At 43.3% G+C, this 17,974-nt stretch overlaps 1 protein-coding gene across 1 annotated transcript; it reads left to right on the top strand.

The window, feature by feature from the left end:
- The first annotated feature begins 1,174 nt into the window (after positions 1–1,174).
- LOC145416689 (sacsin-like) lies at positions 1,175–17,041 on the top strand. The gene is made up of 4 exons (XM_080285627.1): positions 1,175–1,351; positions 11,971–12,127; positions 13,008–13,316; positions 16,953–17,041. Exons 1-4 carry the CDS (start codon positions 1,175–1,177, stop codon positions 17,039–17,041), a joined length of 732 nt encoding a protein of 243 aa, XP_080141753.1.
- Positions 17,042–17,974: the final 933 nt, after the last annotated feature.

Consider the following 17,974-nt stretch of genomic DNA (forward strand, 5'->3'; position numbering starts at 1 on the left):
GAGACGGGTAGTGGACGAGTTCAGTGTAAACTCATATTTAAAAAGCACACAGAGATAGTGTTTGCTTTAATTATGATATTTTCATTTCGTTATTAATCTCGGTGAAATTCCTAAAATAGAGTTTAACTCAAGGATTCTGCCGTTACAGTTCCATAAAACTTTTTAGTACAGAGGAATACTGGACAGTAATTTAGTTTTATGATTATGTCTAGTTAGGTACCCACACCGAAGTATGGAGTCCTACTGTATTTGCTTAGCTTTCATCCTTTTACTCCTCTGTCTTCTTATTTTCATTTATTCATTGACTTATTCATTCTATCCTGTTTCCAAACTTCATTTTCCATTATTTCTTCATCATTTCACCTCAAACTTCGTACAGTTGTTACCTGGGTGAATACTCCCAGACACCCTTTTATTTGTATGTTTATTTATTACCTCCGCCAAGAAAGTTTTATTTTTGTCGGCGTTGGTTTGTCGGTTTGTCTGTTAGCTGGATTACTCAAAAAGTTACGGACGGATTTTGCTGAAATTTTTTGGAGGGATAGGGTACGGGCCAAGGAACAAGCCATGAGATTTTGGTGGTGATTCGGATCATCATCCAGGTTCAGGAATATTTTGTTTGTCCACACGATATCCCCAAACGTTCTCAATGAATTTCAATGAAATTTTGTGGAAGGGTGGGTCATGGGTCAAGAAAGAATTGATTAAATTTTGGGGTTCATCCGGACTCGGATCCTGTAATGGCATTGGCAGAGGTATGCGCTCTGAGTGTTTTCTCGTTTATTTATTTGTTTTATATAGGCATTTTAAAGGGTTATATGGGGTTGCAGGTCAAACTATACAAGCAAAAGTTTTAGGATTGTATGTTCTTGTATGTATAGTAATCATTATGGCAATTTGCACAGAAGTTTGTCAATGTTCTGTTTTTGTGCAAAGACCATCCTGCACTCCCTTGGCAGTGTTGACAGTCTCTCAATTATTGTTTTATTTCGGTATTTAAATAGTAATATTTTTATTTCATTATGCAGAGGGGTAAACATACGTGCATAATGTACTGTATATAAGGAGAGAGAGAGAGAGAGAGAGAGAGAGAGAGAGAGAGAGAGAGAGAGAGATGGTAACGGCGTGGTGATGGCAGGTGCGGTGGAACGAGAGGCTTGTGTCAGTGGCGGCTATGGTGGCGTACCGGAAGCTGCTGGAGGCTGGACTGCAAGAGGCTCAGCAGCATCTCGTCAGCGCCCCAGCCTGGTACTCCATGCTGCCTGCACTCACCAGACTCAGCGGCAGGTGGTATGACATGGCTATCGCTGTTTGGCGCACACTGGCTACCATGCCCATCATATACTCAGAGGTTGGTTGGACTTTGTTTTGCTGTCACATTACATCATCCCAGTCAACGCAGTATACCTCACTATATTGTTTTACCGTCACCATACTTCAGCTTACTGTGCCGTACCATACCGCATCATACATCCGTCGCTTGACCTTGCCGTGCTTCAGCTTACTGTGCCGTACCATACATCACCATATTCATCCCTCGTCTGACCCCACCATACTCATCCCTCACCTCCTCATACCTCACCATACTCATCCCTCATCTCACCTAATCTCACCATACGTTGCTATAGTCATTCATCTCACCTCACCAAAGTCCGCCATACTTGTCCCTCATCTCATCTCATCTCATCTCACCACATATTAGTTTACCTTATTTTGCCAGACCTCACCTTACCATACCACTTCATACTTTACCTCACTTCACCTCACCCCCACCTCACCTCACCTCATCATACTTCACCTCACCATCACCTCCCGTTAACCATACCTCAATTGACCCCATTATAACCCCTTCAGCAGGACTTGCCAATCAGTGTAATCATGTACTATCCACACGATTTTATTCAGTTATAGAAGAGATGTTTTGAATTATAGGAGTTAGATCCCACAATAATTCCTTCGCTCTTCCGGGGTGGGATTCTCAACTTTGTTTTTGCAGGACGACCAACAGACAAAGACTTTTTTTACGATAATTTTTCTCTTTTTTCTCTCTCTTTCTTTTTTCTTGGCTTGTACGATCATTTTCCACTCGCAGTTTCTTTTCTTTTCAGTTTCGTAAACAAGAAAGAACGAGATATGGAAAGAGTCTCTTCCTTGTCCTTCCTGCAGAAACAAATCATGGACAAAAACTCATAAGGCAAAAACTCACTATTTAAACACAGAGGGACAAAAAGTCACCGAATAAAATTTAATCTGCAGTTCTAATGAAACAAAATAGACAATAAATTTCAGTATATGCTTAATTAGTTCATGAGTAAACTATATGTCAAACATGCGGGGAAGTACTTTATTCCTAAAATAACACTGAATTATTTTATTTGTTAAGGCTACACTGAAATATAATGTCATTTAAAATGGTCAAAGCTTTTAAGATACTACAGTTTTTGAGGATGGATACGTTCAACAACTCTAAGAAATTATTCTGCTGATTTTCTGTCAGCGACCAGATATTCACACAGGTTCTTTAAGCGTTTCTGAAGGTGCACATAGTTTCTTTTTACTCTTTTCATTGGAAGTTGGCCTCTTCCATCTTGCATTGTCATTCTGCCTCGTGATAGTTTAGAATGATGGATAGGAAGGACCAACCACCTTCTTCAATGAGGAATTTCAGCATCTGTCTGGTGAGTTTTTCTCCTCGTTACTGTTTAATTGGCGAGTTTTTGGCCAGTGAGTTTTTGTTTGGCGATTTTTTGTCCAGTGAGTTTAAGTAAGGATGGAAGTTTGGAGGGTGAAGTGCTTGAAAGGGTACAGCAGGGGAGAAAGGTCGCAAAAGGTCGCAAGTTCCTTGAAAGCAGTAATAAGAAACTGGGAAGTGAGCATGGAAGTGAAAAAGTTATTACATGACAGTATTGTGATACCAACTCTAACATATGAAAGTGAAGCTTGGACGTTGTTGGAGGGGCACAAGTCAAGAGTGAGAGCAGTGGAAATGAGTTATTTGAGAGGAGCATGTGGAGTCACATGGAGAGATAGACTGACAAATGAGGAAGTGAAGGAGCGTTGTGGTGTGGATGTGGATGTGGTAGGAAGCGTTAGGAGAAACACACTGAGGTGGTTTGGCCATGTGGAGAGGATGGAGAGAGAGACTGACGAGGAGAGTGTATGTGGGTGAGGTGGAGGGTAAGAGAGAGAGGGGGGGGAAGGCCAAGGATGAGATGGAGAGGTAAATGAAAGGGGTGTGTGAATTGGGAGCAGGGCATTGGAATGGCGGGGGACACGGGGACTTGGAGGAGATTTTATTGTGGCCACCCTGTAAGGGATTAAGGCGTCTGGCAGTAGATAGATAGTTTTTGTCCGGCGATTTTTGTCCAGTGAGTTTTTGTCCAATGAGTTTTTGTCCGGCGAGAGTTTGGCCGGTGGGTTTTTGTTCGTTCTATGATGTAGGATCCGATGATGTGATGTAATGTGTGGTGGGGTGGGTGATGTAAAGTATGGTGAGGTGCAGAAATGTGAAATTGTGGAGTGGGGTCCGTTGATGTGATGCAGTGTGATGTTATGTGACGTGGGACAATGTGAGAGGGAGAAATGATGTGCAGTGAAGTGATGTGGTATAGGTGGGGTGACGTGAGTGATGTGATGTGATGCAAGGTGGAATGATGTGTGATGATGTGATGTGTGGTGGAGTAAGGTGTTGCGATATGATGCTGTAAGGGGTGAGGTGATGGTGGCATAATGTGATATGGTGTGAGGTGGGATGATGTGATGTGATATATGGTGGAGCGATGTGATGTGTGGTGGATGATGTGATGTGACGTGTTGCAGGTGATGTGATGTGTGGGAGGGTGAGTGATGTATGTGGTGTTATGTGTGGATGGGTAGGTGGTGTAATGTTATGTGTGGCGGGATGAGATGAAATGCGAGGTTGGGTGAGGTGAGGTGATGCGATGTGATATGATGTGTGGCTGAGTGATGTGATGTGATATGTGTGGAGATTATGTTAAGTGATGAGAAGTGGGATGATGTGATGTGTGTGGTGGGATAAGGTGATGTGATGTATACTGGAGTGATATGATGTATGGTATGTGGTGGTTGAGACGATGTGATGTATGCTGGAGTGATGTGACGTTGTGAGGTGAGGTGATGCGATGTGATGTATGAGTGGGTGATGCAATGTAATGTGATACGTGTTGTGGTGATGTGATGTGATATGTAGTGTGCTCATGTGTTATGGGGTGATTCGATGCGATATGATGTGTGGTAGGTGATGTTATGTGATGTGTACTGGGGTGATGTGATGTTACGATATGTGCAATGCGTGAGGTAGAGTGATGTGTTGTTCGAGTGATAAATCTGTGTTGAAGTGGACCGGTGTAATGTATCACAAACAGCAACTGGCATAATAAGCCCTATTTGATGGATTGAGGTGATGTGATGTAATATGTGATGGGATGATGCCATATGTGAGGGGGTGATATGATGTGGTGGGACGATGTGATGTGATGGGGCGATGTGATGTGATGTGATATGTCATGGGGTGATGTGATGTGATATGTGAAGGGTTAATGTGATGTGATTTGTGATGGGATATGTGATGGGGTAATATATGATGGGGTGATGTGATGTGATGGGTGATATGATATATGATGGGGTGCTATGATGTGATGGGGTGATGTGATATGGGATGGGGTGATGTGATGTGATGGGTTGACGATGTAATGTGATTGGATGATGTGATATGTGATGGGGTGGTATGATGTGATATGTGATTTGGTGATGTGATGTGATGGGGTGATGTGATGTGATGCGGTGATGTTATGTGATGTGATGGGTGATGTGATATTGTGGTGGGGTGATGTGACATCTGAATGGGTGATGTGATATGTAATGGGATGATGTGATATGTGATTGGATGATGTGATGTGATATGCAATGGGGTAATGTGGTGATATATGATGGGATGATGTGATGGGATGGTGTGATGTGATATGTGATGGGGTAATGTTATATGTGATGGGGCGATGTGATTTTTTTTTGTGAGGAAGAAGGAACCAAAGGTTGAGCACGCATGAACTTTCCTTCCAAGAAAGAAACAAAATACAAAAAAGAGCCAAATTCAAGAGCCATTCATTTCGAGATGCCTGGGGCCGGATACTCAAAACGTTTAACGGCGCCTTTTATGCCAAAGGCGCCATTACACATCGCCTTATCATGAAAGGCGCATACTCAAAACCTAGGCTGGGCGCGGCCATATTGGAAAACATGGCTCGATAGCGCCTTGTGAGACTGATGTAGCGCTCAATCCTGACTCCCTCACTAATCGTGACTCCTTGCGTTCATTGCGCATGCGCCGCCGGCTGCCAGACGTACGACTCATTCGCAGCAGAAGCCCTGCAGAAAGAAGAACTAGCGGGATGATTGGCATACTGATTACATTCACACATTATTTCGAAGAAACTACATGTAAGCCATGTAAGTCCTTTATAATAGCTTTAATAGGGTCATAACTACAATCAGAATGAAAATATCAGTGAGTAATCTGTCTTCCTCAACACGCAACTACTTTTGTTTACTGAGGATTCGTCCTTAACTTATTTTTGGCCACCGAATTAGGCTCATTGTACACGGTTCAGAGGAGAAAGAGACCTGATAATGGCACATAAGAGTAAGTGGTAAAAATTATGGTACTGAACTGTGAAATCAGCACGGATTTAGTTGGCAAAATTCCCGAATCCACTGACGTACGAAATAACCAATCATCTCGCTAGTTCTTCTCTCTGCTGCGAATGAGTCGTACGTCTGGCAGCCGGCGGCGCATGGGCAATGAACGCAAGGAGTCAAGATTAGTGAGGGAGTCAGGATCGAGTGCTACACTGGCAGGGTCGGGGGAGCCCTAGCGATCAAAAGGCGCCTTTCCTGGACAACAACAACAACTCGTGGATGATGTGTGTGGTGCTCCTCGCTCGTATTTAGATGAATTACTGCCTCTTTACCTTATTTGGAGTGGAATGGTTTGCGTCAAAAGTAGTTACTGGGTAGCAAGATATCATATTCTAGTAATAATGATGTAACTGGGGAGTATGTGTGGTATGTGGATGTAGTCAACTCAGCAGTAGAGCAATGTACTGTTCAATGCTGTTTCTTCAATACATTTAGCCATAATTCATGCTGCACCAACGTGTGTCTAATGTTACAGTTTGCTCTGTTCATATAGGTATTTATGTTCAGAAATATATTAACAGTTCAGTGTGATGTCTGTTGGATCAGTCGCTCCTAGCATAAGCCTAACCCACCAGCTTTAGCAAGAGGTAATGCAGTGCTTCAGTTAACCCGCCCCATCCCGACGTTTTCTGGGCAGTGGTACGCCCCAGTCCCGACATTTTTGGACCTTTTTTTTTTTTAGGCTCAAACATTCGCTATTGGTGAGAAACATCGAAAATTCATAGAGAAATCGCTCACCTGAGGTTTAAAATACTCGATCCAGGTACGAGTACCTCCTTACCTGACTGGGTTTTCTAACAGGCTGGCATCAAAGAAAACGAGTTCTATGGGAGGGTAACTAATTTATCCACTCATAAACAGTATTTATTTATTTACTTGGTACGAATTTATATGTAGTATAAGAGTATATTGGTTTTCAAACAGTAATATAGGCATTATAAGCATTGTTTCACTCACTAACTCATCACCATTCATTACTTTTTTTTCCCACATTACCTGATCATCATTTCTGACTGTTTCTTCCTCTAATGCTATGTAAACTTTGTCCTCCACATTGTCATCGATTGGGGAATCACTCTGGCCCTGAATGTCTTTATTGGCCAGGTCACTGGTAACAGGTGAATTGCCGAGACAATGGCGTGCAGGGGGGGGGGAGAGGTTATGCGGTGTAAGGTATTGTCCCTGCTTGGCATCTTGTAGAGGAATAGAGGAAGGTGTCCCGTGTATACGTGCCAAAAATCACTCGCAAAATCACTCGCAAAAATTGGAAATTGTTCAAATTAGGGACCTTGCAATGTTGCTGCGTTAATTTACGTCTCCGGGATATGAGTGCACATCATGTGAGGACGTGAATTCACGTCTCCGGGACGGAGCGGGTTAATAGTACTGGGATATGTTCAGTTTTCATCCTAATAGTTACTGATCCAAAGGAAGTCAGGTTGCCTATTTGCAGTTAAATTTTTTTCATTCCAGGGATGTGTGGAAGATGTAATTTTATGAAAACCCTAGTCATTTTGTGAAATGGATTTTAACTTAGGCTGGGCTGACAATGGTTATATTAGTGTAAATGAAGGTTCTAGTTAGGTGAGGTTAAATTACAATATTTTAGAAGGGTTAGGTAAAGGTATATAATGTTAGAGTAATGTTAGGTTTGGTTAGTATAGGTTTGTTTAGTAAAAGTTATGACAAGGTTATGGTAAGCTGCACAAAGCATAATCTAAATTAATCTAATCTAATCCAACCTAGCCATATTTAACCAAATCTGACTGAAATCTAACCAAAATCATCCTGGTCTAAAAATCCATTTCACAGATTGACTAGTGATTCACAAAATGACTATTTTCACAGATTTCCTGCAACATTATAGGTTATAACCTACTGTTTTTTGTTGCTGTGGTTGTTAAGTGAGTACTGTGAAGTATGTGGTTAGGAATGAAGACTATGGCAGTTTAACTTTGGTTTAGTTAGCACAATTTTTTTTTTTTTTGTCACCTTTCCCCAACAATATCCCTTGGGCATTAAACCTAATCCTCATTGTGTTAAGGGTTTGGCACCTAACCTGACGGTGCAAAAGCCCAATACAGCAATATGCAGCACCGGAAAATCCACCCACGACGGGTTTCCCCACAATTACGCTTTGCATACGGTAGGTTAGATTTGGAAAGCCAAGGTTATGATAGGCCAGTTTAGGATATTGGTAGGTTAAAAGAAGGTTTGTTGTCCAAAACCACAAATTTATCTCCTCAGATTTCCTCCTATGTTATACCAACTGAACCCAATCTAAACTAACTAAACCTAATTATTCTAAATCAATTATGACAGGAAACTTATAGCTTTATGGGAATGTTGTGCATGTGATGAGACATATCTGCTGTTGTAGTTGGGTCTATACGCTACAAGACAGACAAAATCAAGGAAAATTTGGCCTGAAAATGAAATGCAGTAATACTGGTGTTTCTCCCATCTTTAACTTAATTTCTCTCCCTGGGATAGCAGCTGTTGTTCCACCAGTGGGTCTAGGAAATGAAATAGCAACTACTTTTCTGGCTTAGAGAAGAGGAATACTGGCCAGACAAATACCTTTTATATATACTTGGGATATGTTTAACCAGTGATTTTATGAAATCCCTAGGGAATTCATGAAATGAGTTCAAATTAGGATGGCCCAATTAGGGTTAGGATAAATTAGGCTGCGGTTAGGTTTGGCTAAGATAGTTGAAGCTAAGTTTAGGTTAGTTAGGTTACCTTGGGCTGTGGTTAGGTTAGGCTGGGATAATCGAGGTTAAGGTTTGTCAGGTAAGGTTAGGTTAAATTTAATATAGAAAGATGCTAAGTTTTTAGTCGTTCATCTAAATTAACCTAACCTCACTAACCTAGACTAACCTAAACGTAACCGACTGTAGATTGTCCCAGCCTAACTTAACCTCAGTCTAAATTAACCTAACCTTTATTAACCCATCCTTATTTAAACTTATTTCACGATTTCCTAAGGGATTTCATAAAATCACAGGTTACACAAAGTCCATATATATATATATATATATATATATATATATATAGCATATAATGTGTGCACTAAATATTTAAGGAAGGTGTTACTGAAGGTAATATATATATATATATATATATATATATATATATATATATATATGCACTAAATATTTAAGGAGGTGTTACTGAAGGTACTGTACACATGAATTGACTATCTTTATTTTGGGCAGTGAGTTATAGGTCCCTCATTAAATTTTGAAGTTAGTGCGACTGAATCCCAGCTTATGTTTATTCACCATTCCCACAAAATATCACTACGAAAACGGAAATATGTCTGGGACTATTGCGTTGCATCCTCACTTCATGTTTTGTTTATGTCCGTCAGCTGAGAGAAAATGCTGCTTTGCGATTGGCAGACACTTCCTAAGAGTATTTTTATAACGCTCCTGTGATTGGTTGCGGTATCAAAAGGCGCCTTCTGAGGGAAAGTTGCCTTTCCACGGAAAGGCACACCAAAGGCGCCTGTAAAATTGTTTGAGTATGGGAGTTGGGTGTGTCCCCAACGGCGCCTTTGACCTGCCGTACGAAAAGGCGCCATTCTTCAACTGGCGCCGTGTTAAAAGGCTCGTTTTAAGTATCCGGCCCCTGGACACACTGCGCTTGAAAGACTGGAGATCATAGGAAGTAGGAAATACAGATAGAAGGAGACAGTTCCAGAGCTGACCTGTTGCATAAATGAAGAACTGAGAGTAACGGTTAACTCTTGCATTAGAGAGTTGGACAGCAAAGAGATGAGAGTTTGTTGCTAGACAGGTGCTACGTGCCCGTCATAGAGGTGGAGGGGTGCAAGCAGACAGTTCAGGGGAGCAGTGACCAGTGAAGTAGCAACAGAAAAGAGATAGAGGCAACAGTGTGGCGAAGAGACAAAGGTTGAAGGGAGCCAGTAAGAGGAGAGTTGATGAGACGAATAACCTATGCCTCCACCCTATTGAGAAGAGCTGAATGTGGGGAGACTCCCCACACATGAGAGTTGTACTTTCAACAGGGGCGAATAAAACCCGTGTATAAAGTCAACAACTGTGCAGGAAGTAAAGAAGACACGCAGTCGGCCTAGCACGCCCAATCTCCTGGAAGTAGATTTTACAAGAGACGCAATATGATCTTTCCAAGATAGGTCCCGTGTGAATGAAACCTTAAGCATGTTCAAGGATGATGCAGGATTGAGCTGGATATTATTAAACATTAGTGGGTACTTCTGTGGAAGATTCTGACGGGTTGATAGGTGTAAAAACTGAGTCTTTGGTGCATTAAAAACAACAAGATTATTTTTACCCCAGTCACAGATACGAGCCAAGTCAGACATTAAGTATGCCATAGCCTCATCACTTGTTTGTTGAAGTAACCGCTGAGAAGGACGTTGCGGGAACCGAATGGAAAGGTGAAGGGTGGAATCATCAGCGTACGAGTGGATAGGGTTAGATGTACAGCTTAGATCATTGTTGAATAAAAGGAAGAGAGTTGGTGATAGGACGGAGCCCTGAGGAACACCTCTGTTAATGGATCTAGGAGAAGAACTATGGGCGTCTACAACAGCAGCTATAGAACGACCAGAAAGGAAGCTATAGATGAAGGCACAGATAGAAGGATAGAAACCGTAAGAGGGTAATTTGGAAATTAAACATTTATGCCAGACTCGATCGAAAGCCTTTGAGATGTCAAATTCAATGGGAAAGCTTTCGCCAAAGTCCCGAACGGAGGATGACCAGGAATCTGAAAGGTAGGTGAGAAGATCACCAGTGGAGCGTCCCTGACGGAACCCATACTGACAATCAGAAAGAAGGTTTCAACAGGAAAGATGCTTTAAAATTTTTCTGTTAAGAATTGACTCGAAGACTTTTGAGACACAGGATGTTAAAGGAATTGGACGACAGTTTGAGGGTTGGGAACGGTCACCCTTCTTTGGGACAGGCTGAATGAGCGGAAACTTCCAGCAAGAAGGAAAGGTACAAGTAGAAAGACAAAGGTGAAACAGTTTACCTAGGCAGGGTGTAAGCACAGAAGCACAGTTCTTGAGGACAACAGGAGAGACCCAATCAGGCCCATATGTGGTATGTGCTGGTGTGATGTGATATGATGTGATGGGGTGATGTGATATGGTGTGATGTGATATGTGATGGGGTGGTGTGATGCAATGTGATTGGGTGACGTGATGTGATGTGATCGGGTGATGTGATGCGATACATTATGAGGTGATATGTGATGGGGTGATGTGATGCAATACATTATGAGGTGATATTTGATGGGGTGATGTGATGACGTGATGGGGTGATGTGATATGTGATTGGGTGATGTGATAATGTGATGGGGTGATATGCAATGAGGTGGTGATGTGTTGGGATGGGATGTGATGTGATGTGATATGTGATGGGATGATGTGATGTGGTATGTGATGGAGTGATGTAATGTGATGGGGTGATGTGATGTAATTTGTAATGTGATATATGATGGGGTGATGTGATGGGATTTGCGATGTGATATATGATGGGGTGATGTGATATGTGATGGGGTGATGTGATGTGAATGTGATGGGGTGATGTGATATGTGATAAGATGATGTGATGTGTGATTTTGTGATATGTGATTGCGTGATGTGATGTGATATGTAATGGGATGGTGTGATGTGATATGTGATGGGGTGATGTGATACGTGATGGGGTGATGTGATATGTGATGGTGTGATGTGATGTGATATGTGGTGGGGTGATATGTGATGTGATGGGATGATGTGGTATGTGATGAGGTGACTTTTTTTTTTTTTTTTTTTTTATGTGTCCGACACTGGGCATAGGCTTCACAGCCTGCTGTCAAGGCCCAGCAGTCCTCCTACATACCATACACCTCTACATGTCACCACTTCGGCGCTAACACCCACCGTCCATACTGAATACATGCTAGGGCTGTCTCATACAGGACTGGTGTATTGGTTTTAGCGGGGGTATTTTTACGACATGTCGGCGGGTCTTCCGGCCTGATTTTTAATGAAATTCAAATCCTTAAACTGTTCCCTGCCCCAGCCGATTTTCGATCCTGGGTCCGTTAGGACTGCAGGCCATCTTGATGTGATATGTGCTGGTGTGATGTGACATGATGTGATGGGGTGATGTGATATGATATGTGATGGGGTGATGTGATGTTTGGTGGTGAGATGTGTGGTGAAGACTGGTGAGAGGAGCTGCACACACATAAGATCACTTTACTTCCCAGACACAAGGGTTCCTCACGCCCAGGAGCATCACGATAGAGGGACAACTGAGTGACGTGGGTGCTGACGTGGCGAAGCGTGTGAGGGACTTCTTAGTCTATCATGACCTCCCTCTGGCCTCACCGCCGCCCTCCATCATAGCCTCGCTCAGTGATATTGGTTGGTTTTACCTCTGCTTTTCTCTCCATTATCGTCCCTCTCTTCGTAGCCTCACTGGGCGATGTAGTTCGGTTCCTATTTGTGATGTTCATCCATCCCCTCTTGCCTCCTTGTAGCATCAATCAACGATATAGGTTTGTTACTACTTGTCCTGCTCCTCCCATTCGTGCCACCCCCTTCTGTCCACCCTTAAAGCCTTGCTCAGCGATGAGAATCTGTTATTGACAATGCTGTTCCTTCATTTCACATTTTATATAGTGTCAGTGGGATAAGGGGAAGGATTTTATGATAGTGCGTCTTTCTTTTGGAAGCGCAGTGAAAGTTATACCAAGAAGCTCAAAATTATCAGAGAGTCATCTTTTGCATCTGTTCGACCATCCCCACATCTAATTGCCACTTTTTTTTAGTTCTGGATCATCCCCAACCTGTGTTAGTAAATGATGTAATAATTTATTAAAATATATTGTGTTTTGAGCCTAGATATCACTGTTATGAATTGTTAAAGTGAACGAATTCTCACATTTGGAATAGACATTTAATGGGGAAAAACAACAGTTTTGCGGGGAAAAGCTACTTTCACTTTAACTTGGCCCAGATTCTCCTCCTTCAGCAAGGTATTTTATGCAGCAAAGTGACAGAAAAAGACAATGCTACAGCTCAGCATTCTTTCCATAGTTTATCATCAGCATCATATTGTAGCATGAATCTGTTGCTACAGCTTATCATTCACGATGGTAAGATGGCAGTTTTAGGCCAAGGAAGAAAAGTGTATGGTCGACCTGATACTGTTTTAGTCCCTCAACAAACACCTCTTCTAAATATACTTACAACATTTCGTGGTATACAGATTAACTTATAACTCACGCTACTTCTTTCCCAGGAGTTTCCATGGCTACAGTGACACCTTCACTCGTAAGCAAGACTCTACGAAAAGTGCAGACTGTGGAGGAACATTATCGATTGTCACTGCTGGAGTATGTTTTATCAGATGAAAAATATAAGAATCTGGAAGGGCTTCCACTTCTGCCATTAGAATCAGGATGTTGGAGAAGGTTTAGCACGACTGGAGGGAGGGTGTATGTGTGCTCTGAGGACGAGGCTGAGGTGTTCCTGGGGCAGAGTGACGAGATCCTGAGAACGGACCTGCCAACTGCTGTGTACAGGAGGTTACGGGAGGCTGCACAGAAAGGTGAGACCACCACACACATTTATGCAATACAGTTTTGACGATACAGCAAAGAAGGAAAATGTATGATGAGGGAATCGGTTGTCTTCCCTTGGGCCTGATGATTAGAACACCCCAGTCAGAGTAATAGTTTTCAATTTTGCGACCACCTCACATAATTTCGGTAGTACAATCCTATTGTATTATTTTTGAATGTTACGGCATGCTTGCATATGTCAGCCTTTGGTAACCCAGTGGCATCTAGCCTTGCTGCTCGATCTCTGGCAACCTCCCTATTCAGTTCCTTATCCCTGAGGTCACACTCATTGACCTCGTCCCAAGTCTTTCTCAGTCTGCCCCTCGCAACCCAACCCCTGCTGTTCACACTTTTCGCCTTCCACACCCAATTGTCATCCTCTATCCTCTAAACATGCCCAAACCATCTTAGTCTATCTCTCCTCATCAGAACACCAATACATTCTAGTCCTGTACTTCCTCCCAACTCTTCAACCGCAATCCAAGCCGCCCCCTCCTCCCTCACAGGCGTCGCATTCAAGGACGCACTACACATCCATCTAATCATTGTCATTTCTGTACTTTTGAGCCTACAAATCTCCTCTTCCTTTACTGACCAGGTCTCACTACTAAACAGCATTGCACTCCAAACACATGACACATACAAACATCACTTAGTGTGATGGTCGAGCCCTCTCAGTTTTAGGAGAGGCAACAGCTCTCTGAACTTTCTCCAACCACTCCTTACCCTACCCATAATAACGATGGAAAATGTATGGTTGTGAAATCAACCATCCTCCCTGTAGTGCGGTGGTTAGAATGCCCCAGTCAGAGTGATAGCTTTATGTAGGTTTGACTCACAATAAGTGACTGGAGACTTTTCAATCATGTAATGCCACCAAGGGAAGTATGCTGGTCATTACCCTTTAAGCCCTAAACACTGGTCGATTTTTACCACCACCAGCTGCTCAGTATGGACAGTTTTCCCAAAATTGCTTGTTTCCAACTCTTAATATCTTGGAAAGTATAACAGTTTGAGAAACAAATTAAAACCATGTTACTCATCAACTCTTGTTTTTGTGAATGAAAACATCCCCAGGTCTGTAGGTGGTGCTGCTGATGAGTAGGGAAGTGGAGAAGACACGTTACTTGCAGCTCATGAGTTGGGATGTGTAGACCCATTGCTCATGGCCCAGACTTCGTGCTTAGTGTCTGCATTTTGGCTAGCGTTTGTAACACTGACTTCCCAGGGAGAGTGGTACTCTTTGTAACACTGTCTGACCTCTAGCTGTGCAATTTTCCATTTATTAACCAATCTCCTCCACTTTCCCCACTCACAGCTATGGTTATGAGTCATCACCTGATACATGTGGCTCACATATATGGTTTTCCAGCCATACCAGCATTGCACTTTGCCCAGATTGTGTGTGGGAGAAGGTGTAGGACACAATACTTGCCCATTTTTCCCTCACACTCCTACAATATTGCACTTTGGAAACACTTTGAGAGGAAATTTTCTCCTTTCCATTGCACTTTTTCCTCAGCTAGCATGCACTAGTGTAATGAATACCTTATTCTTAACCATGAGGTAGATGTTTGTCCTATTGGTTGGGCTTTTTGGCACATTTTTTTGGCATGAGGCTAATGCTTTTCTCACTAATTATGTTTTATATTACTTATTCTTCTGGCATTTCATATCGCATGTATGGATTATATCACTTATTTTGCACAGTGAAACAAAGGCAAGAAATATATATAAGTGCTACCGCAAAAAGCAATTTTCTTCTGGTGCACATAAGGTTTTCTTTCATAATGCTTGCGTAACTCGTCATATTTACAAGCACTTCATATCAACTTTGACTTATGCAATTACGACAAAAAAAAACAAACAAACAAACACACTTTCTTGTATTTGTCCGCTATTTACATACATGCTCCCACACACCTGTGCTTAGAATTCAGTTTCACGGTGATATATGAAGAAACACAATGGGCAAATTTCAATCTGGCACTCATGACTCTGATTGGACGTTTCATTGCATGCAGTGGGCCGACATTTTGTCATTGAACACACGTGACAATGCCTGCATGTCACTCACCCTGCAGGTGTTCAGCCCAGATTGACCAGATATTGCCTTCCCAGGTACCGTTTGCTGGCCAACCTATCAGCCGGTGGCACCTGGTGCACTTGCCTCCTTCCACTTGCAGGCTCAACAGTTCTATACTTTTCAAGGAGCTGCCATGCCAGTTCTTTCTCATCCTATTGTAGGGAAAGACTCTTACCCACAACCTCCTTGTGAAGGAGGTAACTGTTGCCAATACTGATATCCAAAAGGTGCAGCAACGCCTTTACATACCGTCTGCAAGACTTTTGAAGGCACTCTATCACTCCAGTCTGCCTGTCAGATTTATCCACGAGCAACCTGTTGATATTGTAATCATTGATGGCATCTGGCTTCAACAGTGGTTGCCTGGTCCTGTAGTCTGTTTTTCCAGTGTCCTTCATAACCCTGTGGTGGACTATTGTAAGCATATTCACCTTTCACTTGTTGTACCACTGAATGACCAAAATGCTAACACATTTCCGGGTTAACAGGGCACCTTTCTCAGTGTTTTCTGGGAAAGATGGATGATTCCGTCGTAGGGCACGAACAGTACCACAGGAACCAGTCCCATTTTTAAACAAATGATACATCAGTGCTGGAGAAGTGTGGTAACTGGTATACAGGATGTGGATTTTGTGGAAGTACCTGTCTATAAGCACTTTTACCACAGAAGCAGAAAACCCATGGGGATCATCACTGTACAGTATATATCCACATCTGTATCCGAGTACACTATCACGTCTAGCACATATCTAGTCTTGCAATTGTATAAGACAAAGAAATTTAGGCCAAAGCAATGTCTTTTGAAAGGCATATAGGCTACTGAATAAATGCTAAATAGCCCCGGAATAAAACAAGTGACTCGTCAATAACCACTTTCTGAAATGACTGGAAAAGTTTGATATATGACTCCTTCATCATGGTAAGAAGTGGCCTGGTCTTCCACAACCTGTCAATTAGGGCTGGGCCATAGTTACTGTTGAAGTGTAGGGACTTGAGGATCGAAGTACCTGTCCCGGGCCATATCATTACCAAAGACAGGTCCACAGAGCAATAATTGTGAATGATATGCTTCTTTATGTGTGCCATTATCATCGTCAGTGTGACCCACACATATATTTCCCCCACCTCCACTACCTTCCATTCTTTCATTTTTGTACTCTGGGACAGGGACAACTCAGGCCGACAAACAGATATAACCTGGTGAAAGTTTATCTCCTCCCCTAAGTGCTGCATAATGGTGGTTGTAATTATCGCATGGAAAAAAGGACAGGGTGGTTTTTTCTCTTGCCCCCAAGTTCTGCTTCTGAACACCTGCCCATCACATCAAAGGCAGGTAGGGTAGGCTGGAAGCCTTCACCCTTCTTCCACACCAAAGCCTGCCAACGCTGGGGCTGCTGGGCATGATCCGGCAGGAATAAGGCGCCTCTTGCCATCACGAGTACGCCCACTGCCATGGGCAGGGGGGTGGAGGGGAAGGAGAGGTTGAGGTGGAGGAGGATGTGGGTGATGATTCACCTGTAACTGGGACTCCCTGCAGTGATGCTGGCTGGCCACATTTCCTCACTGGTGCCGATGACCTCGTTATCCTCACATATGAAGGGCCAGGTTGTGGGAAATGACCCTTGAGGTGCTAGGTTGTGGTGATTGTTATGCTAGGTGTTTTTAGGCTGACTTCTCGTCCTAGAAACACCAGCTGTAGAGCCGGGTTCCCCTTTCAAGACTGGAGCCAGAACACACAACGAGAAGAGCAGGACATAAAAACTCTTAACAACAACCTTACACGTGTATTATCTCAACTACAACTCCAGTATACAATGTGAATGTGAGTTATACACTACACTTTTCAATATCAAATGTACTAGAGAGACTAGAGGGCTCCAACTGGTTTGTGTGGTGTTTGTATTGCACAGAATACTATCCAGTCGTAAGAGCACTGAATGGACATTGCACAAGGTGAGGGTAGGTTTCACACAGTCTGTTACTTGGGCTTGAGTACACAATCTGAATGCAAGTGTCACGCCATATACTATGCGGTGGTAGGGGCACTGATTAGACACAGTACACAGTATGAATATAGAGACACACAATACACTATGCAGTAACTAGAGCACTAGTTCGGCACTGTATACAACATGAGCATTATTGTCACAACATACACTGGGCAGTCACTGTTACACTGGGCACTCCGGCTAGGCTGCAGGAACCGGGTGACCCCCAGGTGTCGGCCATTTGTTGGAGGGGTCCTGTCTGGTGTCCCTTCTCTTAAGGGCCACAGGACTACCCTCAAAGGTGACGTCGTCTGCTGCAGGGTGCGGTTGGGCGTGGTGAGAGGCCCTCTACTCCTGGGGCCTGGCTGGGTAGTCTGGACCTCGGGGCTCGGGCCAAACAGCGCAAGTAGGCATGCTCGTCTGCGCCTACCCTGGGGAGGATGTCGCCGTCGTCTAGGGCTGGGGAGGTCGTGCCCCGGGGTTACCGGGGCTCCATGGGGAGTCCGGCATCTGTGGTCTCCCTCCCATTGGGCTGCCGTCAGGGTCGGGCAGTGGCGTCGCCTCCGGTGGG

Source organism: Coenobita brevimanus, chromosome 107 (genome assembly GCF_032717465.1).
Source record: "Coenobita brevimanus isolate Jiangsu-jjx chromosome 107, ASM3271746v2, whole genome shotgun sequence".
NCBI classification, from domain to species: domain Eukaryota; kingdom Metazoa; phylum Arthropoda; class Malacostraca; order Decapoda; family Coenobitidae; genus Coenobita; species Coenobita brevimanus.